Genomic DNA, 23,110 nt, shown 5'->3' on the forward strand with positions numbered 1-23,110 from the left:
CATTTTGTGCTCTGCAAATTCAACATAACTCTTCTTCACTACACAGTGATTCACTATGGAGTTTCTTTCTCCTATAGCCTTAGCAAATCCTGGTAGTTATGGAGAAAGGAATTAAGGAATCCCAATTGGACAGTATATGTGTTCCATTTTATTTTAGTTTTATTCAAAACAAAGAAGTTTTAGATGAACAAAATATAAGAGTACATTAAAAAAGGGTGAACATTACTTTCAGGGGGTTCTTGGTGCTCTTTGAGCTTGCTTGTTTTCTTGCAGATGTTTCATTACCTAAACTAGGTCACATCATCAGTGGTAGTGGACTAGCAATGATAAAGTTACCTAGTTTGGGTAAGTGAAACATCTGCAAGAAAACAAGCAAGCTCAAAGCAAGCTCAAAGCACCAAGGACTCCCTCATTTCAAACCCGAGCTACCCGTATTCTCCTTTATTGATATATTACCTTCATGCCAGACACAGCCAATGTGTTTTTAAGGCGATATTTGCCATCCTTCTGGGGATATGTATACAGCAGGACATCATTCATCTGTATGAAGAAAAAATAAAATCAATTATATGTAAGCTTGAAACAAGTCCAGGTTGATGCTGGCTTTGGTGGAACTCTAGTCTAGGACTGTTTTTTCAGAGATGGCAACATGGCAGTAATGGCAAAGATCAAACCAATACATGTCTATTTAATAAAATGGACTGAGTCAAAGAGTTGTAGTTACTAACAAATTTGATTTGGGATAGATAGATAGATAGATAGATAGATAGATAGATAGATAGATAGATAGATAGATAGACAGACAGATAGATAGATAGATAGATAGAGTCATTATTATTCTAGTCATGTCTTAGAAGCATAGAAATATTAAAATGTGACATTATTCTTTGTTTTGGATTTATTACAAATTAGCATAAATCCATAGTTTGTTTATCTTATTTACCCAATATACTTATATAGCCCTCTTTTTGTCAAAGCATCTCAAAGAAGTGTACAATGAAAGTAACAATAAAATATATACAAAATAGAATCTTAAAACAGTATAAAGCAGCATTGATTTATGGGAGAGGAGAAAATGAATTATTCTTCCAGCATTCCAAAGTGTGGGTAAGTACCATGGATCAGGTCAGCTCTTGAGAATCAACCATCCTCACTAGAGGAAGCAGAGGATCTCAATGATTGGCCAAATCTTTTTCAGTTGTAAGCCACCCAAAGTCATTGATTGAGATGGGCAACTATAGAAATCAAATAAATCAATCAATTATAAGGTCAGTAGCAATCTGAGAAATATCCAGGTCCCTGAATCTGACTTGCTAGTTAAGTAGCCAATGTGAAATTGTTTCAAGAAATGTGTTAAGTTGTGTATGGCCAGGCCACCAATTTGGCTGCTGTAATCTGCACCAAATACAACATTTGGACCAAGTGCCAACATAACTCCATGTAAATGATCTAAATGTGAGGTTACCAATGCATGAACAGTTATAGCTTGGCTATCTTATCCAAGAACAGGCATTGGGTGCATATTGAATAGAACTAATAATAGGTATTCCTAGCCTCCAATTATAATGATGTTTCTATCAACACTCTCAAACCTATATGCCTATTCTGAGCTGTGATGGCGCAGTAGTTAGAATACTTCTGCTGACTGCAGCCTGCCAGAAGTTTGGCAGTTCAAATCTCACCAGGCTCAAGGCTGACTCAGCCTTCCAACCTTCTGAGGTGGGTAAAATGAGGGCCCAGGTTGTTGGGGACAATATGCTGACTCTGTAAAGAGGTTAGAGAGGGCTGTAGAGCACTGTAAAGTGGTATATAAGTCTAAGTGCTATTGCTATCCTTTCTGAGGGAGTGCAACCCATGCAGAACAGATAAACTCCCCAATTTCAAGCCTGCAAAAACTCCCACAAAATCAGTAGATGCTTACTGGCTCACTTCCACCCATCATGTTATGCTGTTAGGACACAGCACAATCTCTTTTGATTCGGGTATTATGGAGAAATAGAGCAGAATTTCAACTAAATGTTGGTAACTTCTTGCTTCAAAATCCCAGTGATTCCCCTTAGCCATTTCATATAGATCAGTGTTTCTTAATCTCAGAGCCTTTAAGATGTGTAGATTTCAACTTCCAGAATTCTTCAGGCACATGGGGAAACCCTTCCATTAATGTCTGCAACTAATTATTTTATAAGTCTACTTTGCAATATTATCCTGTTCAGAGGTGGTATTCATCAGGTTCTGACCAGTTCTGGAGAACCAGTAGCGGAAATTTTGAGTAGTTTGGAGAACTGGCAAATACCACCTCTGTCCCTACCCCCATCCATTCTCTGCCTCCCGAGTCCCAGCTGATTGGCTGGGTCTTCTTTTGTTGCCCTGCACAGGAGAACGGAGCTGGAAAGCAGGTTAATAGGGCAGAAAGGGAATGGGATTTTGCAGTAACCTTCCCCTGCCACACTCACCAAGCCATGCCCACCAAGCCATGCCATACCCACCAAGTCACACTCACCAAGTCACACCCACCAAGCCATACCCACAGAACCGTAGTAAAAAATTTGAATCCCACCACTGATCCTGTTCTGCTGAAAAGCAAAAGTTATAGCAAATGTATCTACCATGTATTTTCCAGAAGATTGAAGAACCTTTTGTTACAGATTTGGAGAATATGGAGATGGAACAGTTAAAAGAAATAGATGCTTGATAAAGAATACAGTTTTTATTGCAATTGTTAGTAGGTTGCTGGACTGGCTGAGGGCTTTTCCTACCAAAAAGCTACATGGAGTTTCATCTGAAACTTGACAGGTATATATGAACACTGCTTCTAAAAGTACTACTACTAAAAGTAGTCTGAATTTTAGTTTGTAGTTACATTATTCATCTCCCTCGTCTACTACTTACTATTCTTCATTTATTACTGTCTCAGATTTTTTTTTCTAGGTCAGCAAATACAGATTTCCTACATAAAAAAATAACCAAAGGCTTCTCAAGGAAGTTTGTGTCACATTTATGTATTGCTTTGCCAATATTAATTTAATAATCACAATATCTGACTCTCCCTTGTGAATTTATATTGATTCCAGTACCGCAAGTACCGAAACCTCTACAAAGATATATCTAGGATAGTTTCTTGTAAATTGGGAATTGGCAAAGTCAAGGGAGGAAAAAAACCTGACTCTTAGCTATTAAAGAATAGATCACGAAAATGAATTTCCCTTGGTTGTTATAAAAAAAGATTAAATGTGACTTTCTAGGAGGAAATGTCACAGGAAGAATATCAAGAGAAGTTAATTTTGTTATGAAACCACAAAAATGTCTTGATTTATGCAGTTATTAATTTAGCCTTTAAAATGAGATGATTCCACTGTAGAAAACAGATAAAAATTAGGTTGTAGCCTTCTTTGAATATGCAGTGTTTACTTAATTACTGGGAAGGCTATGCCCTTTTCTTTGCCTGTTAATGTAGCTACCTAGTATGAGGTCAGTTCAGGTCACAGAAAAGATAGCTAATGAAGGGCATCCTGCCATCCCATAAAATTAGTTTGTATGAAGGATTGTCAGGCTTTCCCCAGCATGCACTGCATTATGCCCTGGCTATACATTCTGCTTGTTGTTTGCAAAGAAAAAAATATATTAAAAAGTTCTACAAAACACAAGATATTTTGCATTAATTAGAACAATGGGAGCTACCCTATTGCACTGTTGCTATGGCAGCCATGATTATTATCCTTTGGTTTTTTATTAAACATTAATGATGGTTGTGTTTGTTAATTGCCTGTTAGAGTGATTTCCCATCTGCTTTGTCTTCACATTCAGGGAAATGTACCTAAGGTCTCAAGTCCTACCACTATTCATGACCAGCCACCAGGAAATTCAAATTAATGCTGTTGAGCTAGCCAGGAGAGGAATGATGTTGCTAAATGTTCATGTCAGCTTGGAGTATCTATATAAAACATTTGTATGGAAGATATTGCGTTCATATTTGTGCAATAGTTCCATGTTATTACACACATTTCTGTACATTACTAACAGATTGACCAAGATGTCTAGTAACCTGGTTTTATTCTGTTTCTGTTGCTTTATTTTTGTTGAATTTTTGCAGTTGGGAAATCTCAGTTCACCCCTTGGGTCTCTTTTTAATTGATGATGTTGAAAGTCAATACTGAAGTTTCCCTAAAATAAATAGCTTATTTTGTATAATGCTTAAAACCAAATTAAATTGCTTCTTAATTAGTTTGACTGTGTATTTATCCATGCTATAACTGCTAACCAGCAGTGCTCTATATATAGAATATCAGGAATACACCTGTTGTTCGTGAACCACAAGATCTACACACAAAGAGTTCAATTAGGTACTTTCACAGAAATCTTCCTATACTGGCAGTCTACATTTGGGTCAAGCTAGATAAGATTCAGCTGCATTCAAGGGGAATTGCTCCTTGCTCTCTTGTGTCACCATAATAATTCTATACTAGTTCCATGCTTGATACCTCCCTCTGGCTAAGCCAGTATCTCTCCACAACATCTTTCCTTTCAACATCCTTACAATTTATATTGATTGTTTCTTAGTATGATTTGATTGCTCATTTGTACCCTATGATCATCATTAAGTGTTGCACCTTATGATTCTTGATGAATGTATCCTTTTTTAATGTACACTGAGAGCGCATGCAACTAAGAAAAATTCCTTGTGTGTCTGTCTAATCACCCTTGGCCAATAAAGAATGAATGAATGAATGAATGAATGAATGAATGAATGAATTCATTCATTCATTCATTCATTCATTCATTCAACAGAAAGTTTAGGAGTTATCCTGGGTGGTTTTGTCTAAAGGTACCGTTTGTTTTTTTTAAAAAGGTCAATATTAACATACTATTTGAATGCAGATTTTATTTTTTTCGAGGGATCCTTGGTGCTCTATGAGCTTGTTTGTTTTCTTGCAAACGTTTCATTACTCTAACTAGGTGACATAATCAGTTTAACAGATTTAACAGATAATCAGAGTTGGAAGGGACCTTGTAGGTCATCTAGTCCAACCCCCCGCCCAAGCTAGTCCAACCCCCCACCCTACACCATTTCTGACAAATGGCAGTCCAATCTCTTCTTGAAGGCTTCAAGTGATGGCACTCCCACAACTTCTGAGGGCAAGCTGTTCCATTGGTTGTGCTAGCAAGGAGTGCTGTTTGCTGTCAGTTTATATTGGTGTCTTGCCTATCTGTGTGAGTTTGGGTGGCCTTAGAAATTCTTTGGTTGGGCTGTTTACTGATGGCTCTTTGGCAGTTTCTTGATTGGAGTATTGCTTACTTGACTGTTGGTCTGAAGCTAACTTTGGAGTTAATCTCTGCTGATCTGAGTGCTGATTACTGGCAGAGAGGTGCTGGAGTCTTTTTCTCTTTTGGGCTGGTTGATTGTCTCTTTTGCATAGACTAGAGATGTTGTTTATGTCTATGTGTCTATTGATGGCTGATTTGTCTAAGTGCCAGGATTCTAGAAATTCCCTGGCATTTTTGGACTTGGCCTGGTCTAGGATTGTCAGATTTTTCCAATTGTTTCCTCTAATTGCTTAACAAATAATTATTTAAAAAGCAATGCGCAGAAAATCTACAGTTGCTAAATAGATAATAGATAAATAGACAATTATATTTGTTTTAGAGGATTGCACTGCAGTCTGCAAAGTTCAACATGTTTTACTTCAGAGTTATCATACATAAAAACAGAAAAGGAATATATTCCTTTTCAGTAACATTTAAATGCTACTCAGAACAAATTCCTATGATCTATGTCAGTGGTGGCTAACCTTTTTAGACTCCTGTGCTGAAAATTGTGTGTGCATGCATGCCAACATCCAGAAGTCAATGGGTGCACCCCATGCACCCTGCGCATGCACAGATGATCCCCCCATGCACCATGTGTCTCTGTGCATGTGTGCAAGACCCCCCAGGTGTCCCGCACATCTCTGAGCATGCGTGCACATTTCCAGCCCCCCCATCCATGCGCGCCAGATACCCAACAATCAGTGGGCGGTGTGCACACATGCATAGTGGGGCTCTTCTGGGCGACCTCTCGCGTGCCGGTAGAATTGGCTCTGCTTCCAGCACATGTGCCATAGTTTTGCCATCACGGATCTATGTCATGAAAAAATAGACTCTTTCTAGCTGTTATCATCAGTGGTGGGTTCCCTACTGGTTCTATCATGATAGCGTGCTTTGCTTCACATGCGCATACAGCACTCAAAAATCGCTCTCTGTGTCAGCGCTAGTGAAGTGAGCTAGTGAGGTGAGCTTTTTTTTAGCTCAGCTGAGGCACAGCAATCCGCTCTGCCATGCGAATCAGCTGAGCTAAAAAAACAAGGGAATATGGGACAGGAAAGGGCAGGGGCGGTTGGGTGGGGCCAGCCAGAGATTGTATATGCCGGTTCTCCGAACTAGTCAAAATTTCTGCTGCCGGTACACCAAAACCCATCTGAACCAGCTGAATACCACCTGTGGTTATCATATTGAATACAGGTAGTCCTCAAATAAAATCTATTGCTAAAATCTCACCTTTTAAACTATTTTTGTTCATTTTAAAACCATTTTAGGAAATATGTGATTATCCCAACCCATACAAACATCCCTATTAAAAAAACTTTCCAGAATACATTCTGTGATATATGCTACATGAAGGTCTAACTTTCCAACATAGGCACTGATTTTTTTTTCATGATTCCTTCAAACTCAGCAACAGCTTTTCTTTCCAGGGAAGCCCATTTATGCATTCTATTTTAGTACCATACCAAACAAACTGCTATTTATTCTGCAGCTGTGCAATATGGGCATTTATATTTTATGCAAATTATTTTAATTATTAGATAGAGTAGGAACCAATAACCGCATTACATAGTCCTACCATGGCACTTTTTACAATTGTCTTCTGAATCAACCAACCATGTGGAATAATGTTCCAACAGTTTTTCAGGAGTTTTGTTACCTGAAATTTATAAACACAGTCCTACGCACGAGACAACACAGGCTGTTTTATTTTTGATGATCTAAATCATTAGCTTTCATTGTTACTCCAAATTTTACTTCATAGCAATAGAGATGTCTGACTGTATTATTCATTTTTGGCAGAAGGGATGAAAAACAGGAAAGGATGTCACTAGTATATATTTGTTCATGTGCCATTAAATCCCACAAAAACTTGCTTTTGCAATACTTCCAACTGCCAAGAGATAATTATTTTCTCCCCTGCAGTGAACAGCCAGTCTAATTTTGAGTCACACAACTTGAAGCACAATCTAAATTCACATTTCATTCAGAAATGGTTTTCCTTTTATTTTAACGCACACAGCTTATATAGCAATGAGTTCGTCTTTTGCAATTTGAATGACAAAATCTAGGAAAACATAATTGAAACTGAAACTATGTTATATTTTTAGGTCCTATTTCAATGCTTCAGGAAAGGAAAGAGAGCAACCAAGAGGAAGAAAACGCCCACTACTGGTAAATTTGCCACTGCAGTTGGTACCTGAAGCCTTTTACTAACTTAAAAAAGGAATGCTTTAAGACTTCCTATCATTAATATAATTCATCATGCTCTGGGAACTAAGTACATAGAAAAAAAGTAAATTTGGACTGGGAATTTAGTTGAATTCAAATTTAGTTGAACTCCTTGGAAGATTCTAGAGCAGATATTGAAGTATTTGAACCATAAATGCATTGAAAACAATGTAATGGTTCTTAGAATTTAGCACACATTGGTTAAGAACTAATTTTATCTTGATTTTCCATTGGATAACTTAGTAGACTATGGGAATGATGTAGACATAATATATCTTGACATTTTATTTGACAATTAAGTATGAGCTAAATTATATATCTATTGAGTGGATACGCAGCTAGTTTGAAATCCATGCTCAAAAATATACTCATCTATTGATCCTCATCAAATTGAGGGAGGTATCAAGTGGGGAGCCACAGGACTTGCTCTTAATCTTTTAAATCTTTTAAGGAATCAATTTTTCAGTCAACACAAAATTAAGTAGGTAGCTAACAATCTAATTCAGAACTAGAATTTAAAAATAACATTCAAAACAACCTTGATAGCCTAAAACTGGGCTTCAAATAAGAAAGTAAATGTAACGTAAATGTCCTCAGTTAATGACCAGATGTTCAGTCATTGTTCAAACTTGCAACACTGCTAACTGTACTTAAGAACAGTCCTTGAAGTTCTAACCATTGCAGGGTGCCATGGTGACGTGGATCATGATTTCCATCCTTCCCTGCCAGCTTCCCACAAGCAAAAAATACATAAATATTTATTAAAGTTTTGGGGAATAATGTCCAAACTAGCATTTATATTGCTGCAACATTAAGAATTCTGATTACTTATAAGTAAGTCCCACTGTGTCCAATGTTATTTATTCCCTAGGAAATACATTGCTGATTGCCTGCCTTATTTGCAAAGATCCATTCATGTACATCTGACTGCATATTAATAGACAGTAAAAACAAAATCTTACCAAGAATAAATGTCGAGGATACCTATTTTTCCCAGACACTTTCATTAATGTCCCTTCTTTCAGAAATATCTGAGAAAGAAAACAGAGGCACAAATACATTTTTTTTTTGTTTACATTCAGTAGTTCAATATCTGAATCAGAATACAGACACCACTCAAGGCACTCCTTAATTGCCTTTTAAATTAAAGAGAAATGGTTTAATGAAACCGTAAAGTTTGCAGTGTCATATTGTAATGAATATTGACAAATAATCAAGGATATCAGATCTACTGAACTCAAACCTTTACTGGACTGAACCTCAAATCTTTACATAATAATGTTATATCAAAAGAGAACTTACTCTTCCTGGTTGTAGAAGATTGCTCTGTCCCTTGACGCTGTGCTCTATATGTACCAATTTCTGCAAATTTTCCTGTGGATAAAAAAGAAAAAAATAGTGTGGTTTAATAGAAATTTACTATATTTAATGCACATGATGTGCTTCTGTTTGAATGAAGGAAAGCAACTGAAATATAGCATCATCAGTCTCTATATAACATGATTAATAAATGAAGAAAATTCTAGAGAAATAGATTAGTGTAAGAATACAGTAAGTATGGGTCTTTGTACATATACAACTGCATCCACAAATAACAAACAGGTGAATTTCTATCTGAGATTGAGAAGCAGTAGGAAGAAATCCTCAGTTATTGGTGCTGAGTTGTTGTCTACTATCACATATATTCAGGGATGGTATTCAGCAGGTTCTGACCAGTTCTGGAGAACCGGTAGCAGAGATTTTTGAGTAGTTCAGAGAACCGACTGACTTTGCCCCCATTTATTCTCTGCCACCAGAGTCCCAGTTGATTGGCTGGGTCTTCTTTGGTTGCCCTGCACAGGAGAATGGAGCTGGAAAGGAGGTTAGTGGGATGGGGAGGGAATGGGGATTTTACAGTATCCTTCCCCTGACACGCCCACCAAGCCATGCCCGCCAAGCCATGCCCGCCAAGCCACACCCACAGAACCAGTAGTAAAAAAATTTGAATCCCACCACTGCATATATTGTGTAATGAAGTGTTATGCTATGTGCCAGGTTTTCTGCACTGAAATTATAGCGATCCAACTGAGATGAGGAACAAGAGAATTCTAACATAAATTATAAACCATAGCTAATTGTGAGAATTCAGAACCACAACACTTAGTTTAATTAATACAACTTCTCCACCATGCAGAACTTTCATACTCCTTGACAAGAATTCAGGTATACACTCTGTTGGGGGTGTCCAATCTTCCACAACAGAATTGCCAACTGTTTCACTATCCCTTGCTAATGTACCTCTAAAGCAGCTTGATCTGCCTCTAGCAGATGTTTCCTTCTTTTCCCACTATGAAAAGAGTTATATGGCTGGGTTTTTTTTTTTTTTACAGCTAAGCTACTGGTGTACCCACAAGAACAGTGTAGGATGTTTTTTTTTTTTTCAGTTAGATCAACACCCCTAAACTCCTGCCTTTAATGAGGATACCTATTACTTCTTATCAACACTGTGATACCAGGCATTTTCTGAGCATAGCTACCTTGTTTAGCTTTAAAAAGAGCATCGTAATTGAGCCAGTAACATATTTAGTATAATCAGCTATGTGGCCATTAACTCCACTTCTTGTACAGTTTTTTTTTAATCTGGTAGTGAAAAAAAATATATAAAAAAATTTGCTAGGATGAACAGCAATTGCAATATCCTTTAAAAGGATATTCAGTGTGTCTAAGGGTTCTTCTACAGTTTTACTTATCTTTGGTAAGAGCTCTGTCTGCTACGTATACTACAAAAGGTCTAAGCTGGGTTTCTTCAGAAAAGTATCTTTCTTTCTCCAACGCTTCCTGAAATGATCATTTGATCATAGATATTCATGGGGATGTCAAAGAAGGAAGCAGCAGCACCTTTCGCAAGAGATTGGTGCACACTAGCTTTTTAAAGGGCAAGCATACTGAAATATAGTACTTGCCACTCTGTCCACCCTTGCACAGAATTGTTTTTGAGATGATCTCTCAGAGGAATTTGCGACAAAACTCTTTTACATCTTTATTTAGCACAACCATCTTGAATTTGTCCAACACTGGCTTGAAGGGACTAATGATTCTTTCCTCTTCTCCAAATAATTGCATATGAACTTACCTGTAGAAATCACATTCCTACTCGATGCACTATGGCAAGAGCATTAGGTGGTATTTGGGCTGCAAAAATTCAGGAAACCACTAGAGAGCAGCAAAGAGCTGGAAGTTTATGTATTGCTCTGCTGTCATCTAGTGGCTCTCTGAGTTTCTGCAGCACAGATATGGTAATCCTAATGAAAGGGCAAAACAGGGCAGTGCAACATGGGGGATGTCACACTACATTTCTTCTTTCTCAGACTGAGATTTCAGATTAGTTAAACATTGGACCTACTAGATGAGTTGCCACTCAGGAAATTAGCAGGCAAAGAAGGTTAATCAGAGTTAGAATATGTACAGGCCCAAAGGTTTAAACTCCTTGGTATCCTGATCCAGACTGGATTACCCTTATTTTTTTTTAACAATGTCATTCATGGAAGTGTGAAGTCCATGGATGTCTTTTGCTTGCTTTGGCCCTATAATTATTGGGGTGGGGAGGGAAGCTATGCACATAGTTAAGATGTTCAATAGATTATACTGTTATAAATTGAATTTTAAATGGGAATTTTTTTAATGTAACATCTACAGTTACTTTATTTTTCATATAGTCAGATGTTTTTGGCTGCTTGGAACACAAATAACATCCAGCTGTGTTGGATTTCTGGTGATTCACATTCATGTAATTTTCTTGGCAGCAGTAAGCAATTGCTTCCCTCTGCATTTTTTTTAAAAAAAATCCTTTCTCACCTATAGTCCTGAGAATTACCCAGCATTAACCGGGGTTTGAGTTTGCTTCATTTTCAAAGCTACTCAGGCACTGCCATCTGCTGAGGCAGAAACACTCTGCCTTGAATTGAACTTAACTTTTAATTTTCTAGAATATTTTTGTGACATTTTTATTTATCTTCCCAGTCTACATTTCACTTTCGGATTATGTGTTGGTGCCCCACCCATGTCTGCTCTTAAACTTTTAAGTCACGCCAAGATGAACAAACTGTTAGCTGTATCATTAATAGGATCAGCTGTATTTTTTTTTAATAACAGTTATTCAGCTGTCATCCTAACTGGTAATAGTAACACATTAAATACACCATAAAATGTGGCCTCCTTTTCAGAGATCAGAATGCTCATTTACCAGACTCTCACTCTATTAACTATGTACCAATGTTGAAAAGTTTGGACACAATCAATGAGCACAGACGAGCTGTAAAATCTTGCTATCTAAAATAAAACTAATGAGACCTCGGTTGCTGCTAAAGAGATAGGATTGGATGGCACATGGATACAAAAAGGATGAGATTTTAATGAATTACAGTCATTATATTCACAGCTTCGGTTCACTCTTGTAACGTCTCAATCCTCAGGTCTCTGTTGTTTGATTCCTTTGGAACATTTTAATCACCCAGATGGTTTGCAAGGGCTGTAAGTCTATGTGCATGTTTAGAAGGCTCCTGCTAGCATTGCTAATCAAAAGGCACTATGCAGAGATCCCCTCGATGCTTCTTTAATGGGTCATTTGTGGAAAGGAGAGTGGTGGGGAAGGGGAGAGAGAGAGAAAGAGAGAGAGGGGCAGAGAAAGAGAAGGAGGGAGAGAGAGGAGAGAGGGAGGAAGGGAGGGAGAGAGGGAGAGAGAAAGAGAGAGAGGGGCAGAGAAAGAGAAGGAGGGAGAGAGAGAAGGAGAGAGAGTGGGGGGAGAGTGGGGGCTGCTTTTATTTTTAGATTGTATGTAGGAATCTTCCACTTCCTATTCTCATACAAACAAAAGCTGGTCTATTCCAGATCCTTACAGGATGATTGCAGTAAACTGAGGACACAGATTGTTGGGGGCAATATGCTACTCTGTAAACTTTTGAGAAAATGCCGTAAAGCATTACGAAGCAGTGTATTGCTATTGCTGTTGTCCAATAATCTTTATTTGGATTGCTCTAGATGTAGCAGTTGCTCTGGAGCAGTCATTGTTAGAAATCTTTTGATAGGGAAAGGACTCATTCAGCAGGAGGAAACCATCTGAGGGATACAATAGAAATAGGACTGATTGATGAAGCTTATTGTGTGCCATCAAATTGTTGTCAACTCCTAGGAATCACATAAATAGATTTTCTCCATGATGATCTGTCCCTAACCTGGTCTTAGCTTCAGGTCTTATCACTACTGTAACAGAGTCTTCCCTGTTGCGGTGGTGGTTTTAAAATGATGCACCTATGTCATGGCCAATTTTTGGATGCTCTATCTCAAAATGGCAGGAACTGGTATCAGAAATCAATGGGGAAGGTAAACAAGGTTGTTGGTACATTGGTGAAGAATCAGCTACAGAGCATACTAGATGAAGCAGATTATCTGGACCCTTTTTAGTCAGTATTCAGTCCTGGAGATGTTTGGTCACATTAGTCAGATGACCTTTGTCAGGATCTGGATGAAGGCAGTGTGCTTGTTCTAGTTCTAGTAAGTTCCTCAATAGCTTTTGATATCTTCTATGGCAGTTATCTGGACTGCCTTTGAGGATTAGAGGCATTATTTTTCAGTGGTTCCACTCCTCCCTCAACTCAATGGTGATGAGATGAGATTCTGGGATGCTGTAGGGGTTTGTCCTTGTTCTCCCTGTTTATCATCTACATGAAACCATTGGGAGAGGTCATGCATTGGTTTCTGGGTTCAGTAACATCAGTATGCCAATAATACTCAGCTTTATGTCTCTACCATGAGTAGTACTGATGAAACTGTTGACCTGTCCTGAGGTCAGGAAGCCTTGATGAGGAAAAACATGCTAAAATTGAAACCTACCAAGGCAGAGTTATTATTTGTCCATTGGCATTCTCAAATAATTCACATGCTTCAATATTGTGGGCTACTACCTCCTCCCATTGGACAATTCCCCTGCCGTTGTGCCCTCCCATTACTTTGTTCTAAAAAAATCAATAACCAATCATTTTCATTTCTATGGACAGACCTTACTGGACATAAATACTTTAATGTGTGTATAATAACATAAATTGTATACACAAAGTTAAAACATCAAAATGCACATACATTGTCAAAGTTGAATATACCATTATGTTAAGTCTCTTACGTGTTATTTCATTTTTAACAATAAATAATCAAGATAGTGTTGATTTATAATTTCTGAAGTCAGGACTTAGCACTCACCCCTTGTTGTATGCTATCATTGGCTCTATCTGTAAGTTCTGATATGATGAGCAAGGCCGCTGCAATGCAATGGAATAACACATGGATTTATTATGAAATTTATAAAGTAAATTATATATTATTATTGTTATTATTAATTTTTTACTGCAGCCTTCTATGTAAAGGGCATTCAGCATTCTTTCAGAACAATATCTTTCTCCAGGAGAACAAAGGTTTTTGTTTTAGCATAAATATATTGTTTATATTGTGTAGAAACCATCATAGTTTAAGCATAAGAGTTGATCTTTTTATAATTTATGACTTCATTCTACAACCTAATTAATTCTACCTTTGCTGTTACAAAATAAAAAGAATACTTAGAAAGGATATTATAAATAACAGGATGACCTTTCCACATTCATTCCATATATAACTACAAATATAAACTGCCTGAAATTAAGATACTAAAAGTTTCCAATGTAGCCTCTCCCTTTCCATATTGTAGAAATAATTTAATGAGATAAAATAAAAGTTCCATTCTAATTCTATAATCTCATGAATCATAAAATGAAAGTTTCTCTTTTTAACTCTGAGATTTAAGCTTTCTGCTACGTATGCTTAAAAGCCTATTTCAGGCTAAGCTTCTCTTTTTTGTCAATAGAGTTGATAAAGTTTGAGCCAGAATACATGTTAAGAGCCCTTTAAGTGGGATACTAGAGTGTGTGGAGTTTTCAAACAAAGTCCTTATCACACATCCAAGAAATTTATTTTCCTAGGTTCTTAATCATGAAGATAAAACCTAAAAATTCAATAAAGACATTTAAAATTCAAAGTCATACCCTCAATTATCAGAAAAGTAGGACTTAGCAGAAATTTTGTTAAACAACCATTAGACATAATGTTCATTCTAGATAGCCATTCTAGAATGAAGTGTATCTAATTTAAGGAATTCTGACTTCATTAACCATTCAAAATGAGTGGGTGGCACAAACTCAAAGCCACATGAGTTTTATCATTCCCAGCTCTGGGTAAAATGAGGTTGTGTAAAATTACCTTGTGTATCTTCATATTCAGCAGAATCAGGGCAGAGGTTATTCAAGTAATCTGTGGGGGAAAATAGGATTAAAAATGTGTCGGAAGTCTCAAATTATTTTGATCTGCTAATTAATGTAACTATAACTATCTAAATAGCAGAGTTAAGATCAGTGTCTCAGGATGTTGCAGACCTCCTCCTCCATGAAATGAGATCTTTCTCCAGAAAAGTCAAACTCACCCTCTCTCTCCCTCTTCTTCCTTCTCATTTCCTAAACTTTCCCCCAATAAAAGAGGGAATATACAGTATACCTTCTGGATCTTTTTCTTCTTCTTCTATTAACTCCTTTCCTATCATTGTTCTGTTTGGCATGGCCCACAGATTCCTCACTAACTACCCCATAATATGTCTGCCAACTTTGTCTCGGAAACCAGCCAAAGGCACACATGGCTGACCTGAAAGGACGGACAATTTTATCAGTGCAACAATAACATAGTTCCACATAGCCTTCCTTCATAGTTTTCCCACATCGTGTTCATTGTTTGATTTTAAAAAGTGTAACGAAGTTTAATTGTGCATTTCCACAGAGCCTGAGACACTGGAATGCTTTTTCACATTGTTTTCAGCTTTAATTATATTGCTCTTCAGCCAAACTCAAAGTTAAAACTATTATTGTAAGGCTTCACATCAGAACCTGGCAATAAATCAGAGCTGCCCAGACATTGAAGTCCATATTCAGCACTTCGATTTTGTTGGCAGGAGACTCTTGGACACGACTCTTGGACATGCCAGATAGACATAGTATGGCAAACCAGAATGAAACCTTGAACATAATGGCTGCCTGACCACTGCAATGCAAACAAATCACAGATGTTGTATATTGAATCTCTGATACATCTATCCATCCATCCACCCCCCCCCCACACACACACATCTATCTATCTGTCTATCTATCTATCTATCTATCTATCTATCTATCTATCTATCTATCTATCTATCTACCATCTAATTCTAATCTATCTATATACCGCCCATTTCACTTGAGTGCCATACACTCATATAAAAGGGACATAGATAAATAAAAAGTTAAAAATAGGAGTAAAAACACATTAAAAAAATCAGACAGAGTGCCCTCAAGGGCAGGTTAATGTAATTGGTACAAGATGGGTCCTCAAGTAGCTGGCCTCATGAAGGGCTTTAAAGGTCTAACATCTTGAATTGGACCTAGGAGCAAATTGGCACCCAATGCAACTCACATAGCAGAGATATTACATGTGCAACCCTAGGGATGCCCAAAACTGTTTGTGCCACTGCTTTCTGCACCTGCTGCAGGTTCCAGATATTTATTCTTCAAGGATAGTTCCATGTACAGTACACTGCATTAACCCATGGAGATAACCAAGCGTGGGAGACTGAAAGAAAGGCTTCTCAATTAAGAAAGAGCATAACTGGTGCACATAGTTGGGCAAAAGCCCTCCTAGCCACAACCGCCACCTGCTCCTTAATCAGTGAGTCCAGAAGGACCTCCAGATAATGCACTGCATCCATCTGGGGCAGTAGATGGAATCTGCAATCCCACCCAAAACCAAGGATGGTAAATCTCCAGATACAGAGGACCATTAAACTTTAAATTCTAGGTTTCTTCACCCTGCGCTTGAGAGATAGTGGATACATGGTCAGTCTCTGGATGGCCTGGAGTTGGTAGAGGTGGTGCTTGCCCACTATGTTTACATCAAGTTTTCTCCTTGGCAGGATCAGCTCTTACAATTGTGATTAACCATATATAGGTAAATATAAACTAATTCTCAGCAGCATTCTCTTTAATCAGGAAGATCATACTTAGTGTTGAAACCACGTATAGATACCATGAAGTAATTGATATGAGTGGCAACTTACATAGTCAATATAAAACTGATGAGGCACTCAGTTCCTTGTGGAGCTCTTTGGACTAGTTACTAAGTCACTCAGGGAAGAGCTGCTGCAATAACCAATTTGCAATATCTGTGTATGTTATACACCAAGCAGTCTCTTGTGATTTGAGGCATTGCTTACCCCAGCTGATGAATCATTGTGGTTTACAATAATTTCTCCCAAATGTGCATAGGAAGTTAGAAATCCTGCAGCTGTAGTGCTTTGGCTATGCTGCAGTAGATTTTATTATTCTAATTTAGTAATACAAATGAAAGCAGCAGCATGGGGAATGATACAATGCTGGCATGTGATGAGGCAGCCTTTTAATGAGAAAAAGGGAATGTCTGTTGTTTCTGTATTCTTAGAGGAGAAAAAAGAGTTAAACCAAGAAAATAACTTAAAAATCCAGATGTCATTTAAGAAGCTTGTCTGAAATGAGCAAGACCAAATAGCTTCAAACTTAAAGATACTACTCTTATGTATTTATAAGGACCACTATAGCAGAATAACAGAGCTGGAAGGGATCTTGGAGGTCATCTAGTTCAATCCTCTGTTCAGGCAGAAAACTCTGTTGTACAAAACTGTACAATTTCAGACAAACATTTAGACACTATATTCCACAACAATAGTGGGTTAGTTATTGAACACTAAAGACTACATACACTTCTGTTTCTTACTATTTGACTCATTGGAGACAAATAAAAGTGCATAGGGATCAGCCATTCAGAATCAACACCGACAAAATTGAAATCAATGGGTATTTTCCCCCCAAAGCAGGGGGAAATCATCTTTTGCAATAATTTTGATCCCTAGGAAGCCCACAAACAGCACCTAAGAGTAACAGTTATTTCTGCCAATGTTCCCTAGCATCCATTTATCAAAAAATATGTATTTTCTAGTCCCACTTCATACATAAGATATAAAGCACAAATTATGATTGCAAGTTCCATAAATATAAAGAAGGTAACATTTTCATCTACAAAAAAATTCTTTCATGAAAAGTTTCACTAAATAAACCCAGTTCTTTTCATATGTGTCTTTCTTTTTTTTTTTACACTATGCCTAGGAACTTAAAACAATTTGGTTCAAACACAATGTGAAGAGGAGAGATGAATAGCAGAAACAATCTATTTCCTAAGATGGAAGATAGCAAAGATTATTCCTTAATGTTTCCGTAGCCAAACGTTAAAGGGGTAGAGGTGGAAATGTTATAATTAACCAATGGAATGGCTTGCCTCCATAAATGGTAGGTTTTTAAGAAGAGATTAGACAATCAGTTGGAATGGTATAGGGCAAGGGTGTCAAACTCGATTTCCTTGAGGGCCACATCAAGGTTGTGTTTGACCTTGGGGGGCCAAGGTGGTCGTGGCCAGAGTGAGCATGGCCAGCATGATATCACTCATGTTGGGGGGGGGTTCCTGTGGTGGCCCAAGTGCTCTGCCAGTGAAAATGGGCTCCTGAGCTCTGTTTTCGCCTGGGACGGCTTCCTGCAACCTTCTGCCAATGAAAACGGAGCTCAGGAAGGTGTGGCCCTCCCGAACCCCATTTTTGCTGGCAGAAGCACTGTGGACCAGTCCTTTGCTATTTCCAGGGTGGCACCTGGACCAGATATAAGTGCCCATGGGCCGGATCTGCCCCCCCCCCCGAGGCCTTGAGTTTGATACCTGGTATAGGGACTCCTGCTTGAATAGAAGACCTCCAAAGTCCCTTCCCACTCTGATATTCTGTTATTCTACAGGGTCTGCAAGGGCAGACAAGTTTGGCTCCCATGGGACTCCTGTCTAGACACACAGCCAATACCTCAGCCACACATGTTCTTACAAAAAAGCCAGCCAGTCTGCAAACATCAGCTCCATCAACCAATCAAGAAATGACAACAAAGACAACCTCCCCACCAGTATTTATAGAGAGACAGCAGCTCCGATCACGCTTTGCTCGCACAAGCACGAAGCTGAAAGCACCAGCCTGAAGATGGCGAGTGGGACCTCATCAAAACATTGCCAAGATGCTCTCAATCTTACACGGGAAAAGACCCAAACATGCCAAGACCTACATACCTGTACCCATGAAAATCTACGAATATTTTATATATATATATATATATATATATATATATATATATATATATATATATATATATATATATATATATATATATATATATATATATGTAAATATATTGGTATTTTCCCACGTCATTATAGTTGTGCTTTTAAAATTGTAGCAACGTTTCAGCAGAATCTCATCTGCCATCATCAGGCTTCTATATTGTGTTCGTCTGTGAGTCAGACTTTCACAACCATTTCTGTTTTAAATTTGGGGCTAGCCTACTGCTGTGCCAGAATGGTTTTTTCTTCACCCTGATTGGTTAAGAGTCTTAGTCTGTGTTTATTGGTCTTGGAGTTTGCTGTGTTCTGCTTGATTGGTGTTTCTAATATCTTCTGTCTGTTTTGTGGCTTTTTTTGTCTTGATTGGCTGGCAACATTGTGTTTCCTGTATTGGAGGTGTTTAGTGCAGCTTGGCTCGAGTAAATGAATGGCTATCATTTATTAGGAAGCTAGGTTTCATCTGGATGCCTGGTTGAGGTGTGTTTGAGCTGGAGGTATCAGCGGGGATCTGTCTGTGCCCAGGTGTTTGCCTGGCTTGTGGTGTGGAGATTTTTTTGTTTGTGAGTACAGGCTTCCAAATAATTGACAGTCTGGTGGAATCATCTCTTCTATTCATGCTTTCAGGTCTTTTTTCAATCTCTATGGCTTCTCTGATAATTATGTATGTATGTATGTATGTATGTATGTATGTATGTATGTATGTATGGTATTCAGCTTTGTTCGGGTATTTTCCCACGTCATTATAGTTGTGCTTTTAAAGTTGTAGCAATGTTTTGGCAGAATCTCATCTGCCATCATGTATTGTACTGTACTCTGTTCGTCTGAAGCCTGATGATGGCATATATATATATATATATATATTTGTTTTCTGAGGTTCTCGCGGGTATTTATATGTAGATCTTTGGTTGTTCGGGTTTTCTCCCGCGTAAGATTCAAAGTATCTAGGCAACGTTTCGATGAAGTCTCATTCATCATCTTCAGGCTTCTGTCTCCGGCTCTGTGCTTCTCAGAGTAATGGAGATTGCAGCTGCTTCCTCCTTTTAACTGCCAGTGGGGTGGGACTTGATTGGGTGGGGGCTTGGCTGTGTTCTGATTGGGTGGGGGTGTTCTCATTGGTAGGGGTTTGGCTGTGTTCTGATTGGTTGGGGGTTAGCCATGTTCTGATTGGTTGGAGGCGTGTTCTGTTCAGGAGGGGCTTGGTTGTGCTCAGGTTAGTTTTAGTTGCTGGGGATTTGAGCTGGAGAGTTGTGATCTTGCTGTTTGGCTTCTAGTTCGTGGTCCTGCTGCATCTTCATAGTGGGTGTTGGTTTGCTTCATGTATGGCTCAGAGGGGTTTGAAGTGGGTAGTGATGCAGCTGCAGTGCAGCTTCTGGTCCATGGTCGTTTCTCATTTTCTGAATGGGTGGGAGTCTGTTTTCTACATGGAAGTGTGGTGGTGGCATCTTGTGTGGCTCTCATGGGTGTGGGTCCGGTGTCCTTCTTCATGTTAGGTATTCGTCTGTTCATGAGGGCGGGTTTCCAAATGGCTGGAAGGCGGGAGGTGTCATCTCGTTTGTTCATGCTGTGTGGGCGTTTTTCTATCTCTATGGCTTCTCTGATTATTCTGCTGTTGAAGTGTTCGGTTTTGGCAATAGTTCTGGTATTTTTAAAATCAATTTCATGTCCTGTGGCTTTGAGGTGTTGGACCAGGGAAGAGGTTGTTTTTCTTCTTTTGATTGAGTTCTTATGTTCTTCAATGCGTGCACTTATTCTTCTGTTAGTTTGTCCAATGTATGTGGTAGGGCAGGCAGTGCACGGATTTCGTATACTCCTTGGTTTTCTAATTCGATTTTGTCTTTGGGGTTTCTTAGGATGGTGGATATTTTTCTGTTTGTGCAGAATGCTGTTTTGATGTTGTGTTTTTGGAGGATCTTGCTAATTTTGTCTGTAGTGCCTTTTATATATGGGAGGAGGGCTTTGCCGTTTTCTTGTTCTCTGTCTTGGATTTTGGTTGGGGTTTCTTTTTGGATTAGGTGGGTAATCTTCTTTCTTTGGAATCCATTGGCTGTAAGTACGTTGGTGAGAGTGTAGTTCGGTTTTTGGTGTTGTTCATCGGCTAAGCATTTTGTTCTGGAGATGAGTGTCTTGGCTACGGAATTGATCTGTGCTGGGTGGTGGTGTGAGAGTGCATGTAGATAGCGGTTAGTGTGTGTTTTCTTCTGGTAGATGGTGTGTCCTAGGGAGCCATTGGATCTTTTGTATACCAAGACATCTAGGAAGGGAAGTTGATTGTTGGCTTCTGTTTCCATGGTGAATTGTATTTTGGGGTGTAGGCTGTTGAGGTATGTGAGGAAGTTGTTCAGTTTTTCTTTCCCGTGTGGCCAGATTATGAAGGTGTCATCTACGTACACAGCCAAACCCCCTACCAATGAGAACACCCCCCCACCCAATCAGAACACAGCCAAGCCCCCACCCAATCAAGTCCCACCCCACTGGCAGTTAAAAGGAGGAAGCAGCTGCAATCTCCATTACTCTGAGAAGCACAGAGCCGGAGACAGAAGCCTGAAGATGATGAATGAGACTTCATCGAAGCGTTGCCTAGATACTTTGAATCTTACTGCGGGAAAACCCGAACAACAAAGATCTACATATATATATATATATATATATATATATATATATATATATATATATATATATATATATATATATTCTGAGGTTTTTGCGGGTATTTGTATGTGGATCTTTGGTTATTCGGGTTTTCTCTCCCACGTAAAATTGGAAGTATCTAGGCAATGTTTCGATGAAGTCTCATTCATCATCTTCAGGCTTGGGTCTTCGGCTTTGTGCTTCTCTTGTTTCTGCAAACAGTATGACTAAATCATCAGGAAGTCTTTTTCCCCTCTCAAAGTAGAAAGTTTTGACAGCCTTAACATATTTAATGTGAATGGGCACTTTAGGAGTATTCTTTTTTTTCAAACTAGAATGTCACTACATAGTTCTTATTATGTTAATATGGTTCTGCATTACATCCTACAACACCCTGAATCTCCAAATACCTGTGCAAGGGTCCTTTTTGTAGACTTCAGTTCAGTATTGAATACCATCAGTCCAGAGATTCTTCTAACTAAATTAAACCAACTAGCGGTACCTGAACATACTTGTAAGTGGAACATAAGCTTTCTAACAGACAGGAAGCAGCAGGTTACCCTTGGCAGAATCACATCTGATACCTGTATAATCAGCACAGGGCCCCCCCAAGGCTGTGTGCTATCTCCACTTCTCTTCTCCCTATATACCAATGACTGCATCGAAAACGATCCATCTGTTAAAATACTGAAGTTTGCAGATGACACAACAGTGATTGGTCTCATTCGAGACAATGACGAATCCACATACAGACAGGAACTTATACAACTTGCCTTGTGGTGTAACCAGAACAATCTGGAACTGAACATACTCAAAACCATAGAAATGGTGGTAGACTTTAGAAGAAACCCTCCCATACTACCACCTCTTACAATACCAGACAATACAGTATCAACAGTAGAGACCTCCACATTTCTAGGTTCTACTATATCACATGACCTAAAATGGACACCTAACATCAAAAACATCATCAAAAAAGCACAAGAAAGAATGTTCTTTCTGCTCCAACTCAGAAAGCTCAAACTGCCCAAGGAGCTGCTGATACAGTTCTACAGAGGAATTATTAAGCCTATCATCTGCACCTCTATAACTGTCTGGTTTGGTTCTGCAACCCAACAGGACAGACACAGACTTCAGGAGATAATTAGGACTGCAGAAAAAAACAATTACTACCCACCTACCTTTAATTGAGGACCTGAGTCAAAAAGAGGGCTGTGAAAATATTTACAGACCCCTCACATCCCGGACACAAACTGTTTCAACTCTTTCCCTCAAAAAAATGCTATAGAGCACTGCACAACAGAACAACTAGACAGAAGAACAGATTTTCCCGAAAGCCATCACTGCTAAACAAATAATTCCCTCAACACTGTTCAACTATTTACAGAGTGTACACTACTATTACTATTAATCTTCTCATCACTCCTTATCACCCATCCCCTCCCACTTGTGATTGTCGGACTGTAACTTTGTTGCTTGTATCTGTATGATTTATATTGACTGTTTCCTAGTATGATTTGATTGTTGATTGTACCCTATGAATATCATTAAGATTCTTGATTCTTAACGAATGTAGCTTTTCTTTTATGTGTACTGAGAGTATTTACACCAAGACAAATTCCTTGTGTGTCCAATCACACTTGGCCAATAAAGTATTCTATTCTATTCTATTCTATTCTATTCTATTCTA

General features: G+C 38.5%; 1 protein-coding gene across 4 annotated transcripts in view; it reads right to left on the reverse strand.

Annotated features, from left to right (window-relative positions):
• Nucleotides 1–23,110, reverse strand: part of FGD5 (FYVE, RhoGEF and PH domain containing 5) — a 147,045-nt gene that overhangs the window by 17,518 nt on the left and 106,417 nt on the right. For all 4 annotated transcript variants that reach the window (XM_026722998.2, XM_026722990.2, XM_026722985.2 and 1 more), the window contains exons 9-13: nucleotides 14,794–14,844; nucleotides 13,762–13,820; nucleotides 8,833–8,904; nucleotides 8,493–8,561; nucleotides 457–540 (exon numbers count right to left, since the gene is read on the reverse strand). In XM_026722998.2, the coding sequence (XP_026578783.1) occupies nucleotides 457–540; nucleotides 8,493–8,561; nucleotides 8,833–8,904; nucleotides 13,762–13,820; nucleotides 14,794–14,844 (335 nt within the window). The remainder of the gene's footprint in view (nucleotides 1–456; nucleotides 541–8,492; nucleotides 8,562–8,832; nucleotides 8,905–13,761; nucleotides 13,821–14,793; nucleotides 14,845–23,110) is intronic.

The sequence above is a fragment of the Pseudonaja textilis genome, chromosome 2 (genome assembly GCF_049901715.1).
Source record: "Pseudonaja textilis isolate UNSWEBS1 chromosome 2, rPseTex1.2, whole genome shotgun sequence".
Lineage (NCBI taxonomy): Eukaryota > Metazoa > Chordata > Lepidosauria > Squamata > Elapidae > Pseudonaja > Pseudonaja textilis.